Source organism: Epinephelus lanceolatus, chromosome 23 (genome assembly GCF_041903045.1).
Source record: "Epinephelus lanceolatus isolate andai-2023 chromosome 23, ASM4190304v1, whole genome shotgun sequence".
Taxonomy (NCBI): domain Eukaryota; kingdom Metazoa; phylum Chordata; class Actinopteri; order Perciformes; family Serranidae; genus Epinephelus; species Epinephelus lanceolatus.
In genome coordinates this window covers 26,578,088-26,590,226 of record NC_135756.1, presented here as the reverse complement: position 1 = coordinate 26,590,226, position 12,139 = coordinate 26,578,088, and the positions used below count along the sequence as shown (strand labels likewise).

Sequence of the window (12,139 nt, the reverse complement as noted above, 5' to 3'; positions counted from 1 at the left end):
CTGCACAGTGACTGCTCATTTTTAAGGTGTACGTTAAGAAGAAATAAACTTTGTAACCCTCAGAATTCTGACCGCTTTTTCTTTTTTTATTACCAGCATTTACTTGTACTTTAATTTAAATACATAGGCACATTTAACATCGTAAAATAAGCTTTAGAAAAGAACAGTACTGCCTAAAAAATAGGTATGCTGCTCCAATTTGGTGCATAAGATAAATAATATAAATGTATAGAATGTTTAAAAAAAGGTGAGTGTAATGAAAGAAAGAAATAACATTACAAAACCACACTGCACATGGTTAAGTGGAAGAAATATATGCTATTAATACAATATTGCACATATGAGTCTCTCAGTGCTTATTTGGGTTGATTGTGCTCATGGCCTTTGGAAGAAATTGTCTCTGAATCCGGAAGTGTGTGTTTTGACAGATGTATAGCACATGTCAGAGGGCAACAGTTCAAACAGATGATGACCAGGATGTGTGGAATCCTTGATGATGAGAGTGGGGGGGGGGGGGGGGGGGGGGGGGCAAAGAGCCACTGAACTCATGCACACCGTCATCTTACTTGCCATGCTCTGCCATCTTACTTTTTACACTTAAGCACAGCAAATAGGACCCCAGGTAGACTCCAGACATATTCGTGTGCTTGTAATGGGGATCCATGAATAAATAATAAATATCTTTGAAACTTTTACTCAAGTAATATTCTAACTGGTGACTTTAACTTCTACCAAGGTGTGGCTCTCTGGTACTTCATGCACCACTGGTACATTTTTACTACACTGTACAAAATCGGCACAAAAATCTGTTTGGGAGTAACACCCAACATGAGGCACATCGCACTAACCAGATTATGACATAGAAACCAGAACAATTGGGGTTGGGTGTGGTTAGCAAACTTAATAAAACCCTGCATGTTATTACTAGTCCCCTTTGGTGATGCATTTGTACTGACTAACCCCTGTACTTATGCTGCTTTTAAAGTGTATGTGAAGTACTTTAAATTGCCTTTCTTGATGACATGTGTTCAATAAATACACTGCAAATATATTGTTTGTGACAATGAAAACAGTTCACCACAGCATAACTACCTGACTTATTATTGACTTTTTTTTGGTTACATATTTTCTCTAAGTTAAAGCTGGCACAGGCTGTTTTATTTTGGTGTCACTGGGCAAAAATTCCATAACCTTTGAGCATATGGTGGTGGTTTGAGGAAAAACTCTGCACCTACTCTTGGCTGTGTTTTCAAGCATTAGAAAATCTATGCCCTGACAGGAGATTTTGGATGGTGAAAGCCTGATTCAATGGTAGAAAATCCTTCAGGGGGAGTTGCCCTAGCATTGGCGACAACTGTCTACACTGCAAAGCACCCAAAAAAGAAAAACGGACTCGTCAAAAAGAGAGTCTAAAAGACAGTCTGACAATATGTGCAATAAAACACCAGAAGTGTTTCAGAGATGGAGAGAAAATGTTGCTAACAGTTTAGCCATCTGCTTACCATAGCCAAAGGCTCTTGGCTGTGGCAAATCCACGTTCATGTAGCTAGCTAAAGCGTCAAATCACAATATATCCTCTCAAAGGGATTTGCAGGCCCTCAAGTTTGCAAAGAATACAGGACAGTTCATATAGAATTGCCGCTTCTTTATAAGCAGCATCACAGTCACAATGGGGATGATTACAATGTATGACTAGTACTAATACAGGTTATGTATGAAGCAGAAAGTGGAGAGCAGTATTTTTTTTTTTGCCTTCTCCAGAAACTCCAGTTTTCAGTCAGTCCTCCTGCCCCCCCCCCCCCAGAACTGAACACTACCTTTGTCCTCAGACCTTTATGCTGACTCTGTTTATTTAGCCTTTGTCTTTTAGCATCAGTGTCCTGCCTTCCAGGAGGGTCATATAAACTAATTGCTGTTATTATGCTACTATTAATAACTGATTAGACTCTAGCGGTCAGAGATCACGTGACCTCGTCTGTCTCATTCTTGTTAACAAGAAATCACAAAAACACCTTGAATTTTGTTAGACTTGGCACAAACATCCATGTGGACTCATTGATGAACTGATTAGATTTTCATTGTCTATGGCCATTACTGGAGAATTCATGCACTAATTCATGCACCACTCATTGCGGTTTTATTACCCTCTTTCTGTTTACCCGTCCTCCTTGCCATAAACACATACACTCTCACCTGTACATCATTATCATACAGAACCCACAGGTTCAGTTGAGGACACCTTTGGCCAGTGTTTGTTAATGTGACCACAGCAACGTGTTATTTTGAGATGTGTTCAGACGCGTACACAGATAGAACCACATGTAAACATTATTTCAAGCTGAGTTTTAGTTTATAAAGACGCAAGGAAGCAGGAAAGCAGTTTAGCGCCTGTCTCTGTTCGCACTGGGCAGTTGGTGAACCTGAATCCACCAGAGAGCTGAAGGGAGACGGTGTGATCTGATAACACATTCTTACTTCGACCTTGTCACATATTGATGTTTGGTCGTTGACTTTCCACATCGAGATGACGTGTCTGTTTTCAAAATACACTTCGGTTTTTACCGGCAACGTAGTTTGCATAGTCTTTCAAAATAAACGCACTACGTAGATACCACAACGTGAGTTAACGTGTTTTTCCTTCAACAACTAGCGCACATGGTTAAATTTTCAAAATGCACGCACATGGTTGTGTTTAGGCAACAAAAGCATGTTGTTGCACTTGGAAAAAAATGACAGGGTTTGGCTTTACGGTCATACAGGAAGTAAACACCTGCCTCCTGGGTAAAAGTCGGTGGTTGTTGGACCATTTATTAAGTGATCTGATGACTGTCTGACGACAGAATTTACTTACTAAGTTTAGTGCAAGTGATAGGACAGTGTGTAGGGATTCTCTGAATCACTGACTTAGTTTAATCTTCAGGCAGCTAGCCGACTGCAGTGCTGTCTTGATTGTCCTAATCCTTGTCTTGTGCTGACAAGTAGGGTTTAACATTTAATCATTGACTTGCAATTATGTAAAATGTATATAAGTAATGAGCAACGATTAGTACATTACTTTTTGAAGTTATGACCCCAACACTGCCTTTAGCACATGAAGCCAAAGTGTTCTTCTGTCACCTGTTACTCATAATACTGCATGTCATTACCTTACTTTTAAACAGTAACTAGCAGGATACTCAAAGCTACTAGTTCCTTAACTACAAGTCAAAACGGGGCATTAGATGTCACAGTACATTTAATTATGGCTGGTTATGTCTGTGTAAGCAAACCTGTATGTTATGTAGACACATTTGAAGGCCACAGCATTCAATTCATCCATTCCCTTAGTATCACTATTAGGTTTTCTGCCCCCTAGTGGTCACTATGGAGCACAGACTTTCACTTTGCCTGAGTGGTCTCTTCTCAGCTGTTTAATAAACTTGCAGCAAATCATTTTATTTTCTCTCACAACACTTTATTGCGATGCTTAACAAAAAAGCTCACATGGGAAGTGAAAGGGACTATTTCTTAACAGGGTCAATACACATGATGAAAAAGTGCTATTTATGACTCACGAGTAATAACAGGAAGTGCTTGAATATGGCACACATTTAGGTTCTTCAGTAACTTTTGATGCCACACTGACCACACAGTAAACAAGTAGAATTCACCCCACACCAAATGTCAGTGAAAAAGCACAGGCTGACAGAACAGAAAATGAAACTAAAAGATACTCATCTATACTAGTGCAAACTCATACTCACAATGGCCCAAATTTGTATCAAATGAGCATCTAACATTTGGTATATATGAGTCTTAGGAGTGTGCATACAACTCGTTACCAGTTTTCATCAAGACAATACAGGTAACTAAAGTAGTCAGTGTTTGAAAATAAGAATCTGATGCAAGGCCACACTAATTTTACAAACTGCTCTAAAGAACAGGAAAGCGAGCAGCCTAGAAGGTAGAGAAGCAAACCCTGCCTCCCACTGTAAACCTGTGGAATATGTGCATTATTTTTCATTTCAGAATTCAGTGTTGAATGGATAGTCCTTGTGCTTTGTGCTCCTGCAGAGAAAGAGAAAAAGGAAAATTTAAAAAAAGTTACCCGACACCTTTTTCAGAGTTACAAAAAGAAAAAAACACAATGATTTATGCCCTCACCATTGCATGGGACAGACTCTCCAGTTCTTGTTAAATCCTAATATAGTCTTCATTTCCTCCTCACTTAGTTCAAAGTCAAACACCTGCAGCCAAAACGGTAAGTAAGTGAGACACACTGAGGGCTTATCCTGGAAAATATCTCAACAATTTCTGAGTTAATTACCTGGAAATTCTCCTGAATGCGCTGAGGTGTGATTGACTTGGGGATCACGACCACCTTCCTCTGGATATGGAGGCGAATGAGGACCTGGCAGGGAAGGAGAAAGGATATTAACACGTGATTCTGATCAGAGGTCATTAGTGAGGGCCATGTGCATGTATCTGCACATTCTTCTTTAAGAGAAAATTGTGTGAACCAAAATTATTAAAGGGACAGTTCACCCCAAAATCAAAAATAAATCTTTTTCCTCTCCTATCAGCGTAGAGATGTCTGCCTTCTCTCCAATATAATGGAACTAGATGGCACTCAGTTTGTGGCCTGTACGTAATGTAATCCACAGACCTTGTTGTGAGCAGTTTCATGTAGGAATTATTTTCTTTCTACTGAAGTACACCCACTCACTGCACAAAGGGAACTGAGCATCTACTCATGGACAAGAGGCTTGTAACAGTTTGAGATGTAAACATTAAAAGGTGGCACTTTGAGCACCACATACTGAGTGCCACCTAGTTGCATTATATTGAAGAGAAGGCAGACATCTCTACGGCTGAGATCTTCAACACTGCAACTCACACCAAAACAATCTAGTCTGATAAACAGCACTATAAGTGAGAGGCAAAACATATTTTTGATTTAGGGGTGATCTGTCCCTTTAAAGCCTTACTTGGTTCAGTTTCATTCTTTATTTGTAAGAACCAGTGTTGTACCTGGGCAGATGTCTTCTTGTGCTTCTCAGCAATGGCTTTAATGTTTGGCTCTTCCAGCAGTGAGGGGTCCTCAGGTTTAGCCCTGCAATTTAAATACATCCTCCAGTATTATCTACAGGAGTTCCACACGTTTTTACAGTAGCCCATGAAGGACAAAAACAAACACTGGCTCTAGATAGGGCCGTTCGCTGTTTTCACAGCAGCCGCCATAGTTAACAGCCAATGCACAACGAGCATCGGAAAAACTGTTTTTTTCCTTCTTTTTTTATATGAACCTGCTTCATTCAGTATGTCTATTGGTTTAAATCACCAGGTCCATTTGTTTTCAGAGGAAGAGACTTCTGTGGATAATTCGACTCCTTAACATCTGGATGAAGTTATCAAAGTAAAAAGATGAGCACACATTAACAGTTGCTAGGCTGGCAGCCACCTCTGACATGCCAAACAGCATCGGAGAAAGACAGATTTTAATATTAAACTGCTTTGTTCTATGTTGCTACTGGTTTAAACCAACAGGTCTGTTTGTTTTGGTGAGTAAGATACCACAGCAGATCATTCCGCTCCTGGTAAAAACCTCCAGCACAATGAACACTGAAGGAATTCTCATCAGGAGAAGGTTCAGCTAGTTGTAATTTCACTGTAAGATGCCTTTAAACCTCCCTAGATCTCACACTGTCCCTTTAATGTCTAAATCAGGCTAAAATATGCCACACACAGACAAGTTACATAAACAAAGAGGAACACCAGTCACATGTTGAAACTAACCAAAGGCTTAGTGACATAATACTGAATCAGCATTCAAGCAAGTATGACCCATTTTGTAGCAGCTTGCCTCATGTAATTTTGACACAACTGACCAGGGTCTGTCAGGTGAGCCCAGGGGGCTGTAGGCTGTCACTGTGATGCCCTGAGAGTGGCAGTAGTTGATCAGCTTCTCCTGGGTCAGGTACGGGTGGCACTCAATCTGGTGGAAAACACACACAAGTAAACTTTATACTTTGTTTATGTAACCCAGTTGCATACACACATGGTTTTACAGTGGCACCAAACTGAGCTTCTGTTATGGTCAATGTATTGTCTTGTTGAAAGGGGCACACTCATAATATTTATTTCAAAAAGCGTCCAGTGTGTAGGATTTAGGTAGGTATAATGGGAAAATTGAGTAAAATTGAGTGCAACAAAATAGGTGTGTTTTCTTAAGTGTATAATCACCTGAAAACAAGAACTGTTGCGTTTTTGTTAATTTAGAATGAGCCGTTTATAATTTCCCTAAATCTTACCCTAGAAATGAGTGAGTACACCATTATCAGTATCTGTACCAGTATCAGTATCTGTACCAGTATCTGTATCAGTATATTTACCAGTATCTGTATCAGTATCAGTATCTGTACCAGTATCAGTATCAGTATCTGTACCATTATCTGTATCAGTATCAGTATCTGTACCATTATCTGTATCAGTATCAGTTTCTGTACCAGTATCTGTATCAGTATCTGTACCAGTATATTTACCAGTATATGTATCAGTATCTGTTCAACCAACTAAATTATTTGTATCTGTATCCATACTTGGGAGGGGCAGGACCGGAAGCGGGTGGAGTTTAAAGCGGAAGATTGTGTTTTGAGCCTAAAATTGATCCTGTATGAGCCAAATTCTCAAACTAACTCAGCTGACTTTGGATATTTTCTATAAACAGAGGTAGGAGTGAGCCGATAGAAGAAAACGTAACCATAACCGGTGTAGATTAAAGCAGTAGGAGTTGCCCTGTCACTCAATGGCTGCCTGTGATGATAGCGAGATTGTGTGTGTGAGTGTGCATGATGGCTGGTTGAAAACAGAGCTCCAGCAGTTACATGTATTACGGGATGAGCCACTGCGTGTGTGTTTGTCTGTGTGTGGCTGGCTTTCTGGCCTACATGAGACATGGCACAGCAGCTACCTAATATGCATTTTGATGGTTCATTTTGGTTCATCAAGAGCACAGATACACTTTTTACTCAAGTGATACTTGTGCTTGTTAAAAGAACATTATCTGTGCCACATACTTCCTTTTGAGAATCCGGCTCATCCCTATCTTACACACTGTTTCTTTAAACTACACTGTTTAATTTACTCTGATATATCACTTCACCCTTATTTTTTTGTGATTGCATTGAGCATAAGCCTATAGAGCTTACTGTGTTTATTTGACATTCTTACAAAGGGATGAATTCTCTCTTATTGAATATGACAGTACTTTGTTTTGTGTTTGGTGAGGGAGAATGGTGCTGTAATCAAATACACAACAAGGCCAGACAAAACAAGACATTGATGGTGAAGGATGATCTGAAAAACAGCAAAAATATAAGGTCACCACAGCTAATTGGTACAGCCTGAGGGGAAACTGCTGTGGCCAATTACCGATAAACAAGACATTTCTTAGACCTGATAGGAGGAGACAGATGACTCCATTACGGCCCCTTGCCCTTTAAAAAAAACAATGATCTGGACACGTATCTGTTTTCTTGCTGCTTAGTTGCTTCAACTCAAACATGTTTAAACAGCAGCTGGTCCCTTCTCCTGAGGTGAAAACTGTTATGTCTTAGGTAAACAGGTGTCTTGGTGTACCTGGTTGTTGGCAGGCTTGTATTTGAGGCCTGGCTTGTTGAGAATGGCTTCAATCTGGTCTTTGTTGAAGTTGGAGACACCGATAGCTTTGACCAAACCAGCATCCACCAGCTCTTCCATCCCCTGTGAAAATTGAGCATGAAAACACACCCTTGGATGAGTTTGGGATTAGAGATTGTAGCTCAACCTATGTGCCCCTGCTATATTCAACCCCTCATTGATCTAAACTCTTGTGCCATCATATTTTTGGCTTACACTAAACCTGTCTAAATATACCCAGCTAAGATCCAGCTCTGCCAATTTTCAGTGTATTCTAAAACTCCCCTTTCTTCCCGACTTCCTCAAAAATATTGCTCATAAACAATTACCACATGACATGACAAGATGTGGGCTTAAAAAACATTGGCTTTGTTATGCTACTTTCCAGCAAGTTTTACCTGTGTGAAGCTGACATCTGATACAAGCGAGTGCTTTGTCTGTTCAGCTCACCTCCCATGTCTCCAAGAAGTGAGTGTCGTCACTGATTGTCTCTCCTGCGCTGTCCAAAGGAAAATTCTCACCGCCAGCCTGTAACATGACAAAGGGAATAATAGCCTATAGGTTTACACGTTACAATATGGAGGCTGTGCTGACAGATTACACCTGAAACCCTAAACACAGAGAACATATCAGACAATCATTACTGACAAGACAAATAGTGTTCCTACCTTGAAACCCATGGGCCAGTGAACTAGATATAGATCTAGGTAGTCCATTTTAAGATCACTAAGAGTCTTCTCACAGCCTTTCCTCACCATGGACTTCTCATGGAAAGTGCACCACAGCTATAAATAAAAGGAAAGTCAATGAACCAGCATGCATGTTCAGGAAGCCAGCTCTAAAGGTATACATATAGTAAATAAAAAAGAAGAAATAATAATAATAATAATAATAATAATAATAATAATAATAATAATAATAATACTACAGACATGCTTATGTACATTATGCACTCACAACTCACCTTACTAACAATGAAAAGATCCTCTCGCTTGACCACGCCATCCTTGATCATGGCCTGAACACCCTCTCCCACCTCCGTCTCATTCAGGTAGATGAACGCTCCATCAATGTGTCTATAACCTGCTGCAATGGCTGCTTTCACCGCCTCCGTGACCTTGCCAGGGGGAGACTGGAACAGACAGGGTTGATATACAAAGTTAAACTGCTGTTAACTAACACTCTTAGGGGGTCAGTGTACAGAACAGTGTATTCAGTGTACACCATACAAACTGCACAAAAATGATGTCTAAAGGGGAGTTTAAGTTCCTCATTTTGTCCCTCAGTTTAGTTATAGGGACTATTTGGTTGAAAAACGGCCATTAGATTAGTTACTTCACACTTTAATGTTGTCCTTAAGGTAATGTGTCCTCTGCGTTTGATCTAGCCTTACTGTTTAGAGCAGGTTATAGTCACAGTGCAGCACCCTGGCACCAAATCCAATTCTTATTTCTTTATATTGGGTTGTCCTTACTGTCAATAAACCAAAGTAAACTGGTTGTTGAAGCTGTATCACAGCTAATAAAAAGCAAAGCGAGCACTCTAAGGACTATTTTACATAATTGTAGGTATCTATGACAGCATGTGAATGACGGTAACCTGCACTGCATAACATTAGCTTACAGTCTAATGTAAGCTGACCCAGCAGCTTTGCACACGGCGGTCATGTTTCTAGAAACCTGCTGTCGGAGCGTACGAGCCGCGGTTTGAATCACTTATAGTTGTGCTAAGTGAAATTAACACTCAAACCACACTTACTTGTCGAATGAAATGCAACTACTGATGAATTTCCATTTATAAATCGACAGGTATGCCGAGGGAAGTTATTTTTAACGACTCATTTGTGTAACTAACAGTCCATTACTGCTTCCGGCTGTGACCTCCTGCTAGCTTACTTAACAGGTTAATTTTTAACCACCGCTAGGTAGGACGACATAGTAGATAAAAATACAACGCACCTTCCATGTCCCCAGTCCCACAAGGGGCATTAATGCACCGGTATTCAGCTTCACTGTTGTTGCCATTTCTCCGGAGGACGAGCAGACCCTGAATGTAGTTTGATACAGAGTGAATGTGGAGCGCGGCGCGAGCACGTCAGCATCGTGGATCGATTAGTGATGCCTGTTGGTTCATGTTCGTCTGGTCTATCCAGAAACCGACTTTACATCTAGAGGAAGAGAGGACACACAGCTCTGTCTATCAGATTTGATTCATTCATCATGGTGTCCCCCCCCCCCCCATTTGTTTCGACCCGGCTCAAGTGGCCATAACAAAAGGGAGACACACCATGATGAACATTCATTCATTCATTCATTCATCCATCCATCTTCTAACCGCTTCATCCCCTTGAGGGTCGCGGGGGGGCTGGAGCCTATCCCAGCTGACATCGGGCGAGCGGCAAGGTACACCCTGGCCAGACTATCGCAGGGCTGACACATGGAGACAACCATTCACGCTCACATTCACACCTACAGACAATTTAGAGTTATCAATTAACCTAGTCCCCAATCTGCATGTCTTTGGACTGTGGGGAGGAAGCCGGAGTACCCGGAGAGAACCCACGCTGACACGGGGAGAACATGCAAACTCCGCACAGAAGGGCTCCCACACACCACCGTGCCGCCCGATGAACGGTTAACAAAAGATATTTTATTAGAAACAAATCAAACCAAATTAGACCAAATTAGCAAATAACTAAATAAGAATAACATATGGGGTGTGAATGTCAGTGATATCAGTACTATGTGTGAGTATTGAATGATGGGTGTTGGAGAGTGCATCAAAGCAAAGAAACTAAAACATCACCAAACCAGACCAGAGTGGTTGTCTGTAGAGAGAAGCAGAGAGTGAGTGAGTGAGCACAGCTTTTATCACCTTCAGTGCACTGGGCCCAGGTGCAATGAGTTGCAATCAAGGCAGCTTGGGAGAGACAGGCCTGACAAACTCTCACAGCAGACACACCCCTAGATGACACAGGGATCATCACATCACCATGTTCAGTTTTGAACACGTTAAGAACAGGTGCAGAACATTTTGGGGTATCAGTAGTGTTTGTTTTGCTTTCATTTTCACAGGTTTAAGCTAAAGATCTCAGACTTTTTCATGCACTTCATGGATGTATTTCTATTAACTTTTGGTCACAAATTTGTTAAAATCAGTGTTAGTGAGCACTTCTCCTTTTCCAAGATAATCCATCCACCTGACAGGTGTGGCATATCAAGATGCCTGCTTACAAGATGATTACTACACAGGTGTGCCTTGGGCTGGCCACACTCTTCCACTCTAAAATGTGCGGTTTGATCACACAACACAATCCCACAGATGTTACAAGTTTTGAGGGAGTGTACCGTTGGCATGCCAGATGCAGGAATATCCACCAGAGCTATTGCCTGTGAACTGAGTGTAAATTTCACTACAGTAAGCTATCTCCTATGCTTTTTTTGTGAATTTGGCAGTACATCCAACCAGCATCACAAATGCAGATCACACCAGCTCAGGAGCTCATCATCCAGCGTCTTTACCATTAAAACTGTAAGATTGTTTGTGTTCACACATCCAACTGGCTCAGATGCAGATGCGTTGGAAAATATCACTTGAGTCTTTGAATAGAAAATCCCACACACCGCTCTTGCTCAGCTTCACAATTAATTAGTAACACTAACATTTGGTACATGCTAATGCAAAAATCAGGGAAAAAAGTACACAGTCTTTGTTAAAACCTCTTCCAAAAGGGTGCTACAAATGCAGAGGATGTGCTCAAGGAAGTACTTTACTCATGCACACACTGGGAAAAAGTATTTCATCAATGATGTCATTACATGTTCCCCCACACATGTAATTTATATGATCAAATGTCCTTGAGGGTTATGCTATGTTGTTAAAACATCATGTGCACTGAAGCAGAGAATGAGTAAACACAAGAGCTCCATAAGGAGAAATGATAGAGATTACCCACTAGCAGTACATTTCAGAGACATCAAACATAGTATCTCATCATTTAAGTTCCAGGGCACTGAAAAAGTTACTCTGCCAGAGAGAGGTGGTAACATTGAATAAATACTTAGCAGAAAAGAAGTGTACTGTATATTTAATATGCAACCTCCCAAAGGATTAAATGATGAGATACCATGGCATGTCATGCTATAATGGATATAGGGAACTCAAAAAGACCAATTTATGATACATGGCATAAGAGTATACAATGATGTACATTTTGAATGATTTATGAAAGCTGCAAGGCAGATGTGTTCATTCAAAAGATCAACATTTTTTGTAAATAATCTTGAAAATAGCCTTTATTGTGTTAGGAGCCCTTTCTAGGTTTTTCCTAGGTATTTCTTGTTGCCTTGTTCTTTTCGTTTGTGGGATATGTGACATATGATGCACAGGCTGTTGTCAGTTATTTAGAAACACACTCACAGCTTATGGACTGGGGGGGTCATGAGCCACTTCCACTGACTGAGGTGTGGTGACGAAGGATCTC

The 12,139-nt window shown here is 40.7% G+C and overlaps 1 protein-coding gene across 4 annotated transcripts; it reads right to left on the bottom strand.

Annotated features, from left to right (window-relative positions):
- Positions 1-3,432: 3,432 nt before the first annotated feature.
- On the bottom strand, positions 3,433-10,501 carry LOC117248943 (aldo-keto reductase family 1 member B1). Of its 4 annotated transcripts, none has more exons than XM_078165182.1 (11): positions 10,472-10,501; positions 9,615-9,823; positions 8,621-8,788; positions 8,325-8,441; positions 8,107-8,184; positions 7,618-7,740; positions 5,868-5,974; positions 5,011-5,092; positions 4,307-4,390; positions 4,144-4,226; positions 3,433-4,047 (listed from the first exon to the last, which is right to left on the bottom strand). In XM_078165182.1, the coding sequence occupies exons 2-11, from the start codon at positions 9,678-9,680 to the stop codon at positions 4,005-4,007; spliced, it is 951 nt and encodes a 316-aa protein (XP_078021308.1). In that variant the 5' UTR covers positions 9,681-9,823; positions 10,472-10,501; the 3' UTR covers positions 3,433-4,004. The 4 variants fall into 4 exon arrangements, with proteins under 4 accessions (XP_078021308.1, XP_033470080.1, XP_033470081.1 ...); XM_033614189.2 differs by having other exon boundaries at positions 10,462-10,490; XM_033614190.2 differs by lacking the exon at positions 10,472-10,501 and adding an exon at positions 10,154-10,409.
- Between the last annotated feature and the right edge of the window lie 1,638 nt (positions 10,502-12,139).